The 18,406-nt window shown below is 39.7% G+C and overlaps 1 protein-coding gene across 2 annotated transcripts in view; it reads left to right on the top strand.

The window, feature by feature from the left end:
• Positions 1-18,406, top strand: part of HIVEP2 (HIVEP zinc finger 2) — a 195,401-nt gene that overhangs the window by 165,100 nt on the left and 11,895 nt on the right. For both annotated transcript variants that reach the window (XM_002912632.4, XM_034669212.1), the window contains exons 4-7: positions 5,009-5,053; positions 5,988-11,539; positions 12,718-12,872; positions 16,331-16,506. In XM_002912632.4, the coding sequence (XP_002912678.2) occupies positions 6,371-11,539; positions 12,718-12,872; positions 16,331-16,506 (5,500 nt within the window). In that variant the 5' untranslated portion in view covers positions 5,009-5,053; positions 5,988-6,370. The remainder of the gene's footprint in view (positions 1-5,008; positions 5,054-5,987; positions 11,540-12,717; positions 12,873-16,330; positions 16,507-18,406) is intronic.

The raw sequence follows: 18,406 nt of genomic DNA, 5'->3' as shown, positions 1-18,406 counted from the left end.
GTGGAGAGGTAGTGTTTGTTGCCAGTCATTTTATACCATTATTATTTAGGATGTTATTATTTGATGCGCACTTGACTTTTGCCACCACTCAAGTAATGATTAATTTCCTGAGGTAAAGCTTTTTTCTAAGATAGTGTTTTTCTAAGCAAAAGATCCCAGATTGACAACCCTGGATACTGTAAGCCTTTATTCATCTGCAGAGCAAGGCTGCCTTGCTGCCAATCCCACCCAGCTGTTATCCTGAAGAGACCTCTGTTGAGGTCTATATGGGACGCTGTTTCTGTGCCTTTCCTTTCAAGGCCTGTCTGAGGAAATTATTTAACTGGGTGCCAAATTTATTTGAGTGGGACTGTGAAGAGTGGCCAAGGGAGAGGGCACACTTTTAGAAAAATGGCAACTCTTCCATGTAACAGCCATGCAGAGGATACTATCTTTTTCAACACTGTGCCCCTCTGAAAAACGTGCTTAAGCTGCCAGGCAACGCCTGTCTTTACTGCCTGAAGGGCTTCTACTGGCTGGGGCACCATCCACAGGAAACCCCAGAGTTGCATCCTCCAACGAAATAGCTCACTTCTTTCGTAGCACGCAAAGACACTGGGAGAATTTTAAATGTGAACGCGGAATTGTGTTTGGAATATCTCTCCTTTGTTGGCAATGGGTGCCAAAAATGACTCTGCATGGGTTTGGTTACCATAAAAAGAAATCTCACAGAAGGAAATAACTGGCTGTTTTTTTTTTTCCATATGAGGATTGCTCTAATATTACATTTTTTAAGCATATCAATTGGTGAAAAAAACTGAAAATTTACTTTTAACTTTAAACATACATTTAGAAATATGAAAAATCAGATGTATTTCTGCGATGGAGAAGTAATACAGCTATAATTAACCACGTTACTGTGGATTTCCTAGAGCCAAATCGATCTCTACTGAGAAAATACAACTGAAGCTGCAGGTATAGACAAGGGTACATTTGATGGGTTGTAATAATATTATTACTATTTCCCTATTAATAAGCATTTTCATACATTTAAACAATAAACACAAGCTCTGGAATTTACCATTGTTGGTAGTTAGATTGCTCAGTAAAAGTATCACCTAACAAAAAAAAACGAACGTCATCGTCGCATCTTGGATTCAACTTTGAAAGCCTGATTTTAAAAGTGAATTCTTCACTTGATTGGAAGCTGAGGAGACCAGCAGAGAGACTTTAGAATACTCCCAAATCCTGTTTGGTTTGAAAAAGACAAACATGCATGCCCAGTAATAGATCTAAGGTACACACAATTTACATGGCAGATTTTTTCCCCATTTCCAAGATAAAACAACTGTAGACAAGAGATTAATGAAAAGAGTCCACATGTTTAATGGTTTAAGAATATGATCAGTATATTCCTCTACGGACCCATCACTCATGTTTTCTCCCTTCTGTTTGTGTCCATATGCCTCAGAAACTGCAAGAAGGAAAGCGATTTTGTGGATAGCAGTTATTTGAAGCCTCTCCAAGGCTGGCGTTGAGGAGAAATAGTATATTCTCAGCCATGTTTAAAATCTAATGTAAAAGGTGCACGTGAAATAGGAATAATTTCCAGTTCCCTCCTAATATTCGTAAACTTTTCACTGAAGTAAAAAGTTAAACATTGAGGTTCAGAGGAAGGTAGACCAGAGGGATCCCCAGTGCTGCTGAGGCCTCCAGCTCAGACACAGACAGAAGCTTTTCCTGTATGACCTGGAGTGGGGAGCATGTTTCAAGCGATCATCCAGGTTCATGATAAAATGGCAGGCTTGTCTTCAGAAATTTAAAAGGAAAAGATTTCCCTGATAGAAGCTATTTGCTTAATGGAGTCAATGTATTTTTTGACTGGGCTCAAAGTTTTGAATTTTAAAATTTCCTGGATAATAAATTGGACTAGAGAATGATCTTGCGTTAGTATCAGCAAAATTGATTTTTATAAGTAAAATAGTAGATTCGACTTTTTCTGATTAGCCTCTTTTCCTAAAATTTGAATCCCACAATTAGCTAAATGTTCTAGGTAATTTTTGTTCTGACCATGAAATATCAGCTTTTGAATCTTCTGTATGTCACTTTTCTTTATCTTCTGGTTCATTCTTTAATAGCAAAATAGTATTGCCTTTGTGTGATTTTAATTTGTGCATCTCTTTTTTACAGTATGTTCTTAGTGAATAAGAATTGTATATGTGTTAAGGTATAATGGTTTTAATTTACTACTGTATACCACAGAAATTAAATGTCTGACTTATAAAGATAATACCTCATTCCTAAATGAAAATATTATACTCTATTTAATTACTAAATATATTATTCCAATCCTGTTTTTCATAAAATTTTATATAATTGTTTAATTTGAAGTCAGTGTTTTAAACAAAATTATTCTGGGTAAACCAATGAATGGGAAGTGACCATATGCCTAATTTTCACTTGTGAGCTTCTTACTTTCCCTAAAAAGGGATGCTTTCCAAAGAACAAAATAAAACATTGTTGTCATGATAACTTGTCATGTTCTCACAAGAAGCTACCCTCATAATACTGTTCTTAATACTTTATATTTTTACAATATATAAATAGTCTATACAATATACAGATTTTGAACCTTATTTAAATTATGGGTTTGTGTGATTTCTAGGAAGTGGCATGTTGAGGCCAGTTTCTCTAGTACAACCATGCAAAACTCACCTATTCTCCCAGGACCATGAAAAATTTAAGCACTGGAAATATTGAAGTCCAAGGGACAATATTTAGGAGAAAGTATTATTGAAGATGTATTATTTTAAGTTACGATAAAACTTACTAGTAGAGGTGGATGGGTGAGGCGAGACCTTGTAGGCTTGGAGGGGAGCCAAATCTGGGTTTGATTCTGTTTCTGATAGTCAACCTCTCTAAGGGTCATCCTCCACTGTCAAATAGGTCTAGGGTTATTGCATAGGGTTGTCATGAAGAGCCAAAAAGGTAACGCATATGAAACTCTGTACCAGTATCTGGCATATGGTAAATGCGCAAGAACAACAAGCATTATCATTGTTATTCCTAGCAATGGATCTGCATACACAGGTCATTGTCATGTAAAATACTACATATGAAAAGTAACTTAGAAATTATTCAGTTCATGCTCTGACTCCTAGTTAAGGAAAGGCTCACCAAATGTTCCTGTCGAGTTGAAAATACACTGTACTTCCGTCTTAGAGGGTGTAGTCACCGTTAAAAGTCTGACAGTGGTTGTGTCTACATAAACTTTAACTATTTAGTCAATTAGAGGAAAAATTCAGTCATTTTGGGTTTGACATTGCATATTCTTGTTAGCACGGTTGTTCTGACTGAAGTAAATTTGCATTGCAGTATTATAAGGCCATTACTTCTTTCAGCTTTTGTCTTATTACCTATAAAGGGATGCAGAGGGAGATCACTGTGAGGGAAAGATCCAATCCAATAGTAAGACTTTCCAGCAGAACAAAGTTAATATGCTTGTTTAGTTTTTCCAGCCACTGCTTTACAAATCTCTGGCTCTTAGCAGAAGGAACTTTTGATTACAGATATCTTGCTACAAATATCTGGGGGCTACTGATTTCTCACCCAAAAGACTTACTGTTCCTTCAGCTCAGGTCATGATCTACGGGTTGTGAGATTGAGCCCAGAATTGGGCTCCACTCAGCAGGTAGTCTGCTTGAGAGTCTTTCTGTCTCCCTCTGCCCCTCCTCCTCTCCATGCCCCCGCTTTTACTCTCTCTCTCTTAAAAAAAAAAAAGAAAGAAAGAAAAAGAAAAGAAAAAGAAACACAAAGAAAAATTACCCAAAATCATGAGGTAAGAAGTAGAAATTTCTTTCCTGGCCCTTCTTCTGACTCCCTGATTCTACTTCTCCAATTTCATTTAACTAGAGTTAAAAGCTGTTTAGCACCCCTGTAGAAATTTTCTGTTTATCATGCATTTCTCTTACACACAAATGGGATTATCAAATGCATCCTAGGGTGCAATGAGTTTTTTGTTGTTCTTTTTTTGTTTTTAACATTCAATTTTACTGTCTTCTGGATGAGTTCCTATATGGGTACTTATTGCTGCACTTTATTTTTTTAAACGGCTGAGTTGATGCCGGAGCCATATTTTATTTAAGCAGTGCTTGTATGTGTATCTGTGCACGTGTGCAGGTACATCTGTAAAGGTAAATTTCTGGGCCAGAGGATATGTGCTCTCTTACTTTGATAAGCACTGCCACATTACTTATCAGGGAAACATCTCAGTTTTCATCATAACTGTTAGAGTTGAGCACGGAAGTTCTCAGAATCCTCTGGGTGTGACAGTGGCCATTCGCTTATGGAAGATGAGTATTCACTTAAAATCTAATTGTTTCTAAGTTGTCATGTTTCCCTGAGCCCTTCACAACCATCTGGAGAACTGGATTTGTTGTGATGTAAATTGAGATGTGCAAAAAACCCCCACTATTCTCAACTTTTTAATATTTAAGGAATTAGGGGCACCTGGGTGGCTCAGTCAGTTAAGTGTCTGACTTCGGCTCAGGTCATGATCTCAGAATCCCGGGATCAAGCCCCTTGTGGGGCTCCCTGCTCAGTGGAGAGCCTGCTTGTCCCTCTCCCTCTGCCTCTCCCCCTGTTTGTGCTCTCTGTCTTTCAAATAAATAAATAAATAAATAAATAAATAAATAAATAAAATCCTTAAAAAACATTTAAGGAATTAGAACCAGGCAAATAGTGTCAAAAAACGAGGATGTTTTGATATAATAATCTTATATATTAGAAAATACTACTCTAAATTTTTAATAATTTTTTCCCTCTCAGTTGTTTTTGGACATGGTATTAATAGAAAGTTACTGCTTTAGCATACTGTATTCAGAGCAGTCACGGGTTAATCTTTTTTTTCTTCAGGGCACATTGCATGGTGAACCCTATTATGTACATGAACGTTAAATTGACCTTTATATACAGCAGTGTTGTGGTTTCATGGAATAATCTTTCCTAACCGTGTTTATTTTCTACCCAGGAAGCGTCAAGACAATCATGTCCATGAGAATGCTAAACCATTCAGGTAATCATTACATTTTTAAACTGTCCCCAAAATATGTTTTGTTTTTCATATTATGAAGGTTTTATAATCACTTATTTGTATATACTTTCCTGCCTTTTCCAAAGTTCTGGGACAATCTTTAATTCTTACAGCCTTTGCCTAGTTCTGCTAATGACCAGTTTTAATCTATAAAATATATCTGTATTATATGTTAATATAAATATGGATATATGTAAAATGTATTACATATTTAAATATTTAAAATATATTTTACATATATCTGTTTGTTTTACATGTAAAATATATTTATACATATATTAATCTATAAAATATGTCCATATAGAGAAATATGTAGTACACTTTAGCATGCAAGTCATACAACTTGGTTAGAAATAGCTGTACATTTATTTTAATGAAAGCTTTTAAAAATCTTATGATTTTATAGATAATATCTTTCAAAAGCTTTCTTTTAAATACTCTTCTAACCAAAATTAAGGAGTATTTAAAAGGATAACCAAAATTAAAGCATTGAAGAAATTTATGCTTATGACTTAATGCCATGTTTGAAATTAATATCCTTTAATTGTGGAACTAATGTACCAGCTATAAAAAGTATTCCTTGGAAGGGCGGCTAGGGGGCAGAGTCAGTTGAGCCTCCAGCTCTTAGTTTTATCTCAGGTTGCAATCTCAGGGTCATGAGATCAAGTCCCACATCGCTCTCTGCTTTCAACATGGAGTCTGCTTGAGATTCTCTCTCCCTTTCCTTCTGCCCCTCCTGTTCATGCCCTCCCTCTCCCTAAAGTAAAGAAATACAATCTTTTTTTTTAAAAAAAAGTATTCCTTAGAGTAAAAATCATTTTCAATTTATCCAATGTCAGGCTGGCTATTTGGGATTGGTTTGGTTTCTAAATTGATAACTGTTATGACGATCTCTTTGTGTTTCTTTTTCTTTCAGATCATTTTATCTTAGTGAAACTGGTGATTGAACTTTACTCTAGTTGATGGGCAAAATTTCTCCCAGACTATTCTTCCCAATTTCATGCTAGTTGAAAATATTCAAATGCCATAAGAAATCTTTATAGATTTGCACTTAGCTTTTGGATGGACATTTCTACAATGGAGAGAACTGTGTTATAGCCCTGGTCCAAGGACATTACCATCTAATGCCCATAAGACTACGGGGTGGGTGTGGAAGGTTCCAAAGAGGAGGAGCACTCAGCAAGTTTGCAGACACCCTGGAACATGGAAGTAAACAAGCTCTGAAAAGCACAGCTTTGAAGACACTCCATGAGTCTGCACGGCTTTCAAGGGAACTAGCAGTTAAGACCTTGTAACAAAATGGACACTGGGGACACAGGTCTAGGACAAAAAGCTACCTCAAGGTCTGGAGAAACTGATAAGGCATCAGGTAGATGGAGACAGGAACAATCAGCTGTTATTAAGATGAGCACTTTTGGCAGTCAAGAAGGACAGCGGCAACCACAAGTAGATCCTGAGCAGATTGGAGACACAGCATCAGCACAACTCTTTGGTTCTGGGAAACTGGCCTCACCTAGCGATGTGGCGCAGCAAGTCACAGAGAAGCAATACCCACCGCACCGTCCAAGTCCTTACTCATGCCAACATTCACTCTCTTTCCCTCAGCACTCATTGCCACAGGGGGTCATGCACAGCAACAAGCCACATCAGAGCCTCGAAGGCCCTCCGTGGCTTTTCCCTGGCCCTTTGCCATCTGTTGCCTCCGAGGACTTATTTTCTTTTCCTATACATGGCCACAGTGGTGGTTACCCTAGAAAAAAGATTTCAAGTCTGAACCCTGCTTATAGCCAATACTCTCAGAAAAGTATCGAACAGTCAGAAGATGCTCACAAGAAAGAGCACAAACCCAAAAAGCCCGGCAAATACATTTGCCCCTACTGCAGCAGGGCATGTGCCAAACCAAGTGTACTGAAAAAACACATCAGGTCCCATACTGGTGAGCGGCCATATCCATGTATACCTTGTGGTTTCTCGTTCAAGACAAAGAGCAATTTGTATAAGCACAGGAAGTCACATGCCCATGCAATTAAGGCAGGACTAGTCCCTTTCACAGAGTCAGCTGTATCTAAATTGGACCTAGAGGCTGGTTTTATTGATGTAGAAGCAGAAATACATTCAGACGGTGAGCAGAGTACAGACACGGATGAGGAGAGCTCTTTATTTGTTGAGGCTTCTGAGAAAATGAGTCCTGGCCCACCAATCCCGTTGGATATCGCCAGCAGAGGGGGCTACCATGGGTCACTGGATGAATCACTGGGAGGCCCAATGAAAGTGCCGATTTTGATCATCCCCAAAAGTGGGATTCCTTTACCTAATGAAAGCTCTCAGTATATAGGCTCTGATATGCTACCAAATCCATCTCTAAATACTAAGCCTGATGATTCTCACACAGTGAAACAGAAACTTGCACTAAGACTGTCAGAGAAAAAAGGACAAGATTCTGAGCCATCTCTAAACCTTCTGAGCCCGCACAGTAAAGGAAGCACTGACTCCGGTTACTTTTCTCGCTCAGAAAGTGCAGAGCAGCAGATAAGCCCTCCAAACACAAACGCAAAGTCTTATGAAGAAATCATCTTTGGAAAATACTGTCGGCTTAGTCCCAGAAATACACTCAGTGTTACCACCGCAAGCCAGGAGCGTGCCACAATGGGGAGGAAGGGCATGATGGAATCATTACCTCACGTAAACACCAGGTTAGATGTCAAGATGTTTGAAGATCCTGTTTCACAGCTGATCCCAAGCAAGGGAGAAATCGACCCTGGTCAAACAAGCATGCTGAAATCCACGAAATTCAACAGCGAATCTAGACAATCCCAGACTATCCCATCATCTATCAGGAATGAAGGAAAGCTGTTTCCTGCAAATTTCCAAGGCAGCAACCCAATTCTCTTAGAAGCTCCTGTGGACTCTTCACCCCTTATTAGAAGCAACTCGATGCCAACCTCTTCAGCAACTAATCTAAGTATTCCTCCTTCTTTGAGAGGAAGTCACTCATTTGATGAAAGGATGACTGGTTCCGATGATGTGTTCTATCCGGGGACTGTAGGAATACCCCCTCAGCGCATGTTAAGAAGACAAGCTGCATTTGAGCTGCCTTCAGTACAGGAGGGGCACATGGAGGCAGAACACCATGGCAGAATGTCAAAGAGTATCACGGGCTTATCCTTGAAGGAAAAGAAATTGATTTCTGGGGACCGGTTGGGGTATGACTATGATGTCTGCCGGAAACCCTACAAGAAGTGGGAAGACAATGAGACACCAAAGCAAGGCTACAGGGACATTTCCTGCTTAAGCTCTTTAAAACATGGGGGTGAATATTTTATGGATCCCTCGGTGCCATTGCAGGGAGTGCCGACCATGTTTGGAACTACATGTGAAAATAGAAAACGCCGGAAAGAGAAGAGTGTAGGAGATGAGGAGGACACCCCCATGATTTGCAGCAACATTGTGAGCACTCCCATGGGCATAATGACTTCAGATTACGATCCCAAATTGCAGATGCAGGAAGGAATAAGAGGTGGATTTGCCATGTCTGGACATGAGAACCCTTCTCATGGTCACTCTGAGCGCTTTGACCCCTGTCGACCCCAACTCCAATCTGGAAGCCCATCTCTTGGGTCTGAGGAGTCACCCTTGGCCACTGATTCAGACAAGATGTCAGACCTAGGGGGCAGGAAACCTCCTGGAAATGTGATTTCTGTTATTCAGCACACAAACTCACTGAGCCGACCCAATTCATTCGAAAGGTCTGAGTCCGCTGAACTGGCGGCTAGTGCACCAGATAAAGCCTCTTCACCGTCTGAGACCTGTGACAGTGAGATTTCTGAAGCCCCGGTGAGTCCGGAGTGGGCTCCACCGGCAGACAGTGCCGAGAGTGGGGGGAAGCCCTCCCCTTCCCAGCAGGCTCAGCAGCAGTCCTACCACGCACAGCCCAGGCTGGTTCGCCAGCACAACATTCAGGTTCCTGAGATTCGCGTGACCGAGGAGCCTGATAAACCGGAGAAGGAGAAAGACACCCAGAGTAAAGAACCGGAAAAGCCTGTGGAGGAATTTCAGTGGCCCCAGAGAAGTGAGACCCTTTCCCAGCTCCCAGCTGAGAAGTTGCCACCCAAAAAGAAGCGTTTGCGACTTGCAGATATGGAGCACTCTTCAGGGGAATCCAGCTTTGAGTCCACAGGCACCGGCCTCTCCCGCAGCCCCAGTCAGGAAAGCAACTTGTCCCACAGCTCCAGTTTTTCAATGTCTTTCGAAAGAGAAGAAACCATTAAGCTTGCTGCGCCTCCTAAGCAAGATGAGTTTGGGAAGCATTCAGAGTTTTTGACTGTCCCTGCCGGTTCATACTCATTGTCTGTCCCGGGTCACCACCACCAAAAGGAGATGCGGCGCTGCTCTTCCGAGCAGATGCCTTGTCCTCACCCAACTGAAGTTCCAGAAATCCGGAGCAAATCCTTTGATTATGGGAATCTGTCCCATGCTCCGGTGCCAGGGGCATCGGCCACCACGTTATCTCCATCGCGGGAGAGGAAGAAGTGCTTTCTGGTGCGGCAGGCATCCTTCAGCGGTTCTCCGGAGATTGCCCAGGGTGAGGCTGGTGCAGATCTGAGCGTGAAGCAGGAGCAGATGGAGCACCTGCACGCCGGCCTCAGGGCTGCGTGGCACCATGCCCCCACCTCTGTGCTGCCTCCTCTCCAGGCAGAGGACCCTGGGAAGCAGATTGTGGGTCCTTGTGGCCAGCTGAGCTCAGGGCCACTCCAGTTGGCCCAACAACAGATCATGCACATGGACAGTCAGGAATCTCTGAGAAATCCCTTGATACAACCGACATCCTACATCACAAGCAAGCACTTGTCCGAACAGCCACACTTATTTCCACATCAAGAGACTATTCCATTTTCTCCAATCCAGAATGCCTTGTTTCAGTTTCAATATCCTACCGTCTGTATGGTTCATTTACCAGCTCAGCAGCCTCCCTGGTGGCAGGCACATTTCCCACATCCCCTTGTGCAGCACCCTCAGAAGAGCTATGGCAAGCCTTCTTTCCAGGCAGAAATCCATCCCAGCTATCCCGTAGAGCATGTTGCAGAGCACACTGGAAAGAAATCTGCCGATTATGCACACGCGAAAGAGCAGACTTACCCGTGTTATTCAGGAACATCAGGGCTACACTCAAAGAACATTCTTCCAAAGTTTCCATCAGACCAGAGTACCAAGTCACCCGATACTCCCTCGGAGCAGGTTCTTCAAGAAGATTTTGCCTCAGCAAATGCTGGGCCTTTACAGTCCTTACCAGGAACAGTGGTTCCTGTTAGGATCCAGACCCATGTCCCATCCTATGGGAGTGTCATGTACACAAGCATTTCTCAGATACTTGGGCAGAACAGTCCTGCAATTGTCATATGCAAAGTCGACGAGAATACTACCCAAAGAACACTGGTGACCAATGCGGCCATGCAAGGGATAGGATTCAACATTGCCCAGGTGCTGGGGCAGCATGCAGGCTTAGAAAAATACCCCATCTGGAAAGTACCTCAGACCTTACCCCTTGGCTTGGAATCCTCAATCCCCTTATGTTTACCTTCCACCTCTGACAGTGTGGCCACCCTGGGAGGTAGCAAGCGTATGCTTTCTCCAGCCAGCAGCTTAGAACTCTTCATGGAAACAAAGCAGCAGAAAAGGGTCAAAGAAGAGAAGATGTATGGACAGATTGTCGAGGAACTCAGTGCTGTGGAGCTAACCAGCTCAGACATCAAGAAGGATATGTCCCGCCCACAGAAACCCCAGCTGGTTAGACAAGGTTGTGCTTCTGAGCCAAAGGATGGCTTGCAGTCGGGGTCATCTTCCTTCTCCTCACTGTCCCCTTCCTCATCTCAAGACCATCCATCTGCCAGCATGCCCTTGAGGGAGCCATTCCCGCCCACCTCCAGGGCACCCTCTCTAGGCCAGAAGTCCAGTGGGCCTTCTGAAAGCAGAGAGTCCTCAGATGAACTAGACATTGATGAGACAGCATCTGATATGAGCATGAGCCCACAGAGCTCCTCGGTGCCGCCTGGAGACAGTCAGCTCGAAGAGCAAGGGAAGGGCCAGAAGCTGCCTGTTGGCATGCTGGTGCACATGGCCTCTGGCCCAAGCAGGAAAATGGCAAACTCAACTCTTCTTTTCACGGATGTGGCAGATTTCCAGCAGATTCTTCAGTTCCCCAGTCTGCGGACAACAACTACTGTGAGTTGGTGCTTCTTGAATTATACAAAACCCAATTACGTGCAACAGGCCACCTTCAAATCCTCGGTTTATGCTTCATGGTGCATTAGTTCCTGTAACCCAAACCCATCAGGATTGAACACCAAGACCACTCTGGCTCTTCTGAGGTCCAAGCAAAAAATCACTGCAGAAATTTATACTCTGGCTGCTATGCACAGACCTGGAACTGGCAAGCTTACATCCTCAAGTGCTTGGAAGCAGTTTGCTCAGGTAATGGATACCATTTCTAAAAGCACTGTAGTATGGGTTTGCTTGCTGAGCAGAATACATAGTGAAGGACATAAGGTCTAAAATACACAAGTGAAATGAAGGTCAGAGTTGAGGGAACCCTCCGCGACACTGATTTTCCTTCCCTAGTAAGAGAAGAAGCCACTGACCATGGACTGGGTCTTGGGAAAGTCTGTCCTTCATCCAGGTGCCATGAAATTCTACCCCTGGGACCAATTCCTTTGGGTTCTTCTCCTTTCTGGCCTGTGTTAGTGACCCAGCAGATCCAATTTTCTTTTGATATGAGGAATTCAGTGGATTGTGAAATGTGGATACAGGATGTAGAACATTGTGAATGTGGGAATGGACACTTAACAGAAAGATCAGGAAGGAGGTGTGCAAGTGTCAGAACTGACCTTCGCAAATTTCACAGGGCCTGTTCCCACTGACAATACTTTTTACTAAAATTTATTTTCTCTATTTCTCTCCCCAAACTCATTTTTCCAAGTGTTTATTTGATTTGTTCCTACATGAACAATTCATATCTCACACGTAAAATTATAAGAATACTAATAGGGACACTTTGGAATTCTTGCTAAATTAATGAAACAAATAGAGGGTTTAAAAATATATTTTACTTAGGGGCACCTGGGTGGCTCAGTTGTTAAACATCTGCCTTTGGCTCAGGTCATGATCCCAGAGTCCTGCTCAGAGGGAAGCCTGCTTCTCCCTCTCCCACTCCCCCTGCTTGTGTTCCCTCTCTCGCTGTCTCTCTCTCTGTCAAATAAATAAATAAAATCTTTAAAAATATATATATATGTATTTTATTTAATCCAGTTGCCATTTCCCTTCAACAATTTTTGAAAATACGTCCTTAATTGATACGGTTTTCATTGCTACTTCAGAATAAAGAATGTGTTTTCTGTTTTTATTAGTGTTGCACAGAATAAGTGCCAACAGAAGAGTATTATTTTTTTTTTAAGAAAATGTTGGATAATTCCGCAAAAGCTGTCATTCTTCTCTGATTTTATCCCTAGTGTCCCTTATTTTATGTAAACAGACTATGACCTTTTAGAATGGAATTTAGGCTATTTTTCAGAGATCAGAGAAGAGTGGAATATGTGGGCTTCTCCTATGTCTTAGAGAAACCATATGAAATGATTCTCTTTTTTGTCTTACAGATGAAACCTGATGCATCCTTTTTATTTGGCAGCAAACTAGAAAGGAAACTAGTTGGAAATATCTTAAAGGAAAGAGGGAAAGGAGATATTCATGGAGATAAAGATATTGGATCCAAACAAACGGAGCCAATCCGAATTAAAATCTTTGAAGGAGGGTAAGGAAACATACATGCATGTGTGAAACATTCAGTTCTAAGTCAGAGAAAATGGTCATGAATGTACACATGGAAAAAAATAGTATCTACTCTGGTTGGAAGTATAAGGTGAATTCCTTCTCTATTCGCATTTCTGAAGTCTGGCTAGTAATAGATAATGAGTTCATGTCCTTGCTTTCAATGGCTTACTTTCAATGAAATGTTACATAAGGTCTGAGCTTCTGCTTTAAATTGTCACACCTCTCATGCACTAGGAAATCAACTAACTTGGTAGACTCTTGATGTCGTCTAAGATTCTTCATTCTTTAATATTATTTTTATGGGCATTTTTGTATGTAATATTAATGGACATATTTTAATTCTGTGCTTACAAAAATGCAATCATGTACACTCATGTATAATCCTAGGAACTAATTAATTTGATGGTTCATTTTATTGCTTTTATTATTACCTAAACTCCAGACTTTATTGGGAATTCATCAGTTCCATCAGTGTCCTCTTTCTGTCCCAGGATCCAAGCCAGGGTACCACACTGCATTTAGTTGTCATATTTTCCCTTTCTCTTCTGGTTTAAGGCAATCCCTCTGTCTTTGGGAATTTCTTTTTAAATGTTGAGTCCTGAGTTGTAGAAACAGAAGTGATAAGGTCCAATGACTTTGATATATGTACAGTAAAGAAAAATTACACATATGTGCAACATCTAGTTTTAGATTTCAATAGAAATGTATTTTCAACCAGTCAGTCAAATGAGAGAAAAAGCTCCAACTTATGCTATTAAAATTTAAAAATATTAAAGCATATTAACCACATTTGGGGGATTATGTTATAACTAGCCTTCTCTATACAATAGATCTATAATTTACATGTTTCCATGAACATGAATTTATTCCAGTTACATTTGGAAGACAGAAAAATGTTATCTATTTGATTATAAAATGTTGAATGTTTACTGATATGAAATATCTATTTCCCACATAGCTTCACCAGTTTGGAGATGAATTATTAAAGTTGTTTTCCTCTTAGTGTTGGCCCCTTTGGATGGCTAGTATTCTCACCACTGAAACCACAGTTGCATGGAATCTTGAAGCTTGTCTTGATATTTTTTTGACATCCCTCATCTTTTAACACAAATGAGAGAAATATAGATTTTATCTTTCCTCAGAGACTGAGCAGTCCCTGTGACTGAATCAACACCCTTATATTCAGCAGTCTTCATAGCAGTGCACTTGTACTAGATTAGCAGAAACCTTCCCATTGCATGTGCTCTGGGGGGCCCGTCTCCACTAACGAAGGACACAAGTGAAAAAGCGTATGTGAATATTTTATTACTGTGTTTAATGATCCATAAGGACTGTGCCCGTATATCATTTCTTCCTTCTTTCATTGCCCTGTGGTATGGGCTACAACCCAGTCATTTCTTAATCTGTGACCTGACTTCTGCCTGGGGGGTGACCAGATGTTCATTCCAAGCAGTGTGCTACCACATCTTATTTTGGTGATTGCAAAGGGATAATTTTAAAAAAGAAGTATTACTGACCAAATTTTTAAGTGGATGTGTTCTTTATATTATGTAATTCCTAGATTTAGGAATTTAATTAAACATTTATTTTATTTTTTTCAAAATCCATTAATTATTGTATTAAGTAGATTCATGGGTCTGCAGACCTGTTGAAGGGTAAACATTTTATTTGTACAGATTTTTCTAATATGCAGCTTTATTTTGTACTGAATTTTACTGTTTGCAAGTTAATCAGGTAAGACATTAAAAATAAAATTATGTTACTTGAAGATAAAATGCATTTCCCATCAACTGTGATGATGGGCTACACTAAGCTTAAGGTGTCCTTCTGTGACAAAAACTAGCTCTCTAGAAAATTATTTGTTTTATTCTACATTTCTTAGGTAATTTTATCTGTTTAGGGGCACAGAATAGTGAAATTAAAAGATGAAAGATATTTTTCAACTTGAGGTTCTTTTGTTACAAAAGACAATGTGAAATAAAACATGAAGTTTCAGAAAGTTTTGAAGAACAAGTTGAAGTTGGAAATTCCTTGTGAAAGGGGGAAGATTTAAAGGATGAAAAAACACGCAGAATTGATTATTCAATGTTTTTGATACTACTTAATTCACACCTGGAATTTTTGGTACTGACCAAAAAGTAAATAATGTTAAGATTGAATAGCATCCATAACAGAGTTAGTATTTAAATATGTGGGTGGATTTTCTCTCTTTAAAAAAAAGTTGAAGTTTTATACCTGATAACAGATTAGCTAGGACAAAATAGAGAAGAGTGCATTGCTCGTAGAGTGTAAAACAAACAAACAAACAAAAAAACGAAACAAACAAAACACTTGTAAATCTAGTGCCTTTAAAGGAAATCCACAGTGAATTAGGGCATTTTATATGGCAGTTTACATTTTGAAGTTATAAAAAGAGCCCCTCGAAAGAAATATTTTTCCAAGAATGACATTAGACCCATAATTCTAGCTTAGCTTTGATTTAAAAGATAATGACATTCATTGAATTATTCAGTAGAATGCTACTGTACACTGTGATTGATCATGTTTCATTGTAGTCTAAACAAAATGTGATGGCTGAGCACTGGGTAAGTTTCATGAGTTATCACAGTGAATACCTAAGACTTGGTTAACTGATCTGATTAAACTAGATGACCTCAGACATCCTTTCAAGCATCTCTATTAAATTCTTCTGGAAACAAATGCAAATTTGATTGAAAAATAGAATCTCTAGTTTTTATTATGTAACAGTACTTACCAGAAGCTACTTGAAATTTGGATTCCACTTTAGTGCAAATTCATGGTCCTTGGGAAGAGCGGATCAAATCTGTAGACAACAGTTGGTGAGCTCAGCTCAGCCTGTGTAAGCTAGAAACTTTGGAGACACTGTCATGCCAGGATTGTAAAAATAGAGTAAAAACTTGCAATGAAGAATTCTATTATCAGTTACACTTATTTCAGCAAATTTAGAGGGATGTGTGTGTGTTCTGCATGCACATCTTAGACGATGTAATGTTAACGGATGATATATGTTGATTTGAATATGTTGGTATGACTTTTTGGATTTTTCTTGTGTGGAGGCTCCAAAAGTAGTAAGGCACAACTCTGCAACTCTCTGAGACTTATGGAAGCCCATTTGAACATCTACACCCCAAGTCCATGTATCTACACTTCACAGAGGGACCCAATTCCATTTTGAAGACCATGTAGAAAAATTACATTTTGCTTTCAGTGCCAAATCTATTTCTAGTTCTTTCAGGCATTTATTGCATAAATTTCATAGGCTTCATAGAAGGAAAGTTGAATAGTTGTTTGAAAAACCCTTATAAAAATGTTGCCCCTCAAAAAAAAAATTTACCCCTGGTTTGATATATAAAACTGCATTAATATATAAAACACGGAAGTATTTGAAAACACACTGCATTCCCTTTTTCTAAACAGGTATAAGTCAAATGAAGATTATGTATATGTCAGAGGACGTGGACGCGGAAAGTACATTTGTGAAGAATGTGGGATTCGCTGTAAGAAGCCAAGCATGCTCAAAAAGCATATCCGCACGCACACTGATGTCCGGCCTTATGTGTGCAAGTTATGTAACTTTGCCTTCAAAACGAAAGGTACAAGTCTCAGCTTTTTAGAAGAAAAATACTTTTTTTATGGCTACCTTGGATTCCGAATACCGTTTTATAACTAACTTGCATTGACAATAAGACGGTTTTGTTTTTGAAATGTATTTTCTCCCTTAGTAAGTAATCAAAGGATGTACATGAGACAGCGAGGCTCCTTTTATGACTTAAGTAAGAGCGATAGTCTTGGGGCCAGGCTAGTTGTTTCCGAAGGAAGTGGCTAAGAATTGCCTGGATTGCTATTGCTATTACTTCATGTTGGAAATGTTGTGTGGTCTAGATAATCTGCACCAGTATCGAAATACCACCGGGAGACAATCCATGCAGTGGCATTAGAAAAGCAAGGCAGCAGCTGGGAAGAAAATGTGTCCATGGTCAGTTTCAAGATTATAAATAATGTAGAGACCCACAGACTCCCAGGTGGGCCCCTCCATCCACAGTCGCATTAATTATGCATAGAAATTTGATAGCTTGTGTTCTGTGTATTTCTCAGCACAGAGATGATTTCTTACTCTCAGGCCACAGCTGTGAATCTCATAAAACTAGGACCTGCCTTAAAATGATATGCTACCTTTAAAAAATATATATGTTTTTTACAGGTGGATTTATATGAAAATATTTTATACAAGAAGGTTGCTTTGATTATATTTCCATCGTTTTATAAAATCATGGAAATGTGCATAAACCCAGCGTTCTCAGATTACCGACAATAGTGACTTAGAGGTGGTTTGAGTTTTGTAGAAGTACGTTCACTGCTTACTGTAGAAGTACTTTAGATCTAATGTATTTTTACCCCTCACTAACTTCATATGATTTCTTATGTTTTAACTTTAAATTGGCAGGCCCATTATTCTGCTCCACTACCTGTCAAGAAAAATAAATATAAAATAAGATAGTCTTTGGTAGAGAAATGTGTACCTATTTTCTCCCATAGCCAAAATCCTAAATTGTCTTATTGGTTTGTCATAAGTATAAATGTGTAGACTCTCAACATATCTGTTTCTTCTAAATCAAAAAGGTATCCTTAAAAAGGAGACAGAGATGTCTCCTTTGAAGCCACATAAAGGAGGAGGGAGTGTTCATTTGCATTTCAAAAGAAATAAACATAAGGTCCTTTAAATACCATCCACCTTTGCACAGTCAAGCCTTTTATTTAGAACTTCACCAAAAGACTCCATAGGACATAAGAAAATATGAAGTTTTATTTTATTTTATTTTATTTGTTTAAAAATGTATTTATTGACATAGTTGACATAGAACATTATATTAGTTTTAGGTGTACGACATAATAATTTGATTTATGTATATATTGTGAAATGATTACCACAATAAGTTTAGTTAATATCCGTCACCATATATAATTACAATTTTCTTTTTCTGTGATGAGAACTTTTAAGATCTACTCTCTTATGAACTGCAAATCTGCCAGTCATTATAACTGATAGATCTTCCCTGGGCATAGGGGTTTGCTACGGGTATAGCTGTGTGAAATGCTGAGTGAAGAAATGTCACATTTCTAGGCTTTTTAAAATCAAATTTAAAAAAGTAATAATAAAAAAATAAAGACCTAGTCTCTATAACCTTAAAAAAATCAAAATAAATTTGGCTCCGAATCATTGTCATGGAATTTCAGCAGGAAATAATTTATTCTTGGTCATTATTGGCGTTTCCTTGTCACCCTTCAGGAATGTGCAAATGTCTCGGAATCTTAAAATGAGCACAATATCCTGGGAAACCCCTCCAGTTTTTGGTTGAAGTGACTGTTGTCCCAAACCGTGTCACCTGAGTACAGATCCTGAGTGCACTTGAGCGATCGGCACCTCCTGCATGGCCCGGTGCCTCTCCTTCAGGCGCCCTACCCCACTCCCCAGTCCGCCCCCCCCCCCGCCCC

The sequence above is a fragment of the Ailuropoda melanoleuca genome, chromosome 10 (assembly GCF_002007445.2).
Source record: "Ailuropoda melanoleuca isolate Jingjing chromosome 10, ASM200744v2, whole genome shotgun sequence".
Classification (NCBI taxonomy): Eukaryota; Metazoa; Chordata; class Mammalia; order Carnivora; family Ursidae; genus Ailuropoda; species Ailuropoda melanoleuca.
The sequence above is the reverse complement of the archived record's forward strand: the minus strand, read 5'-3'. Positions and strand labels throughout refer to the sequence as shown.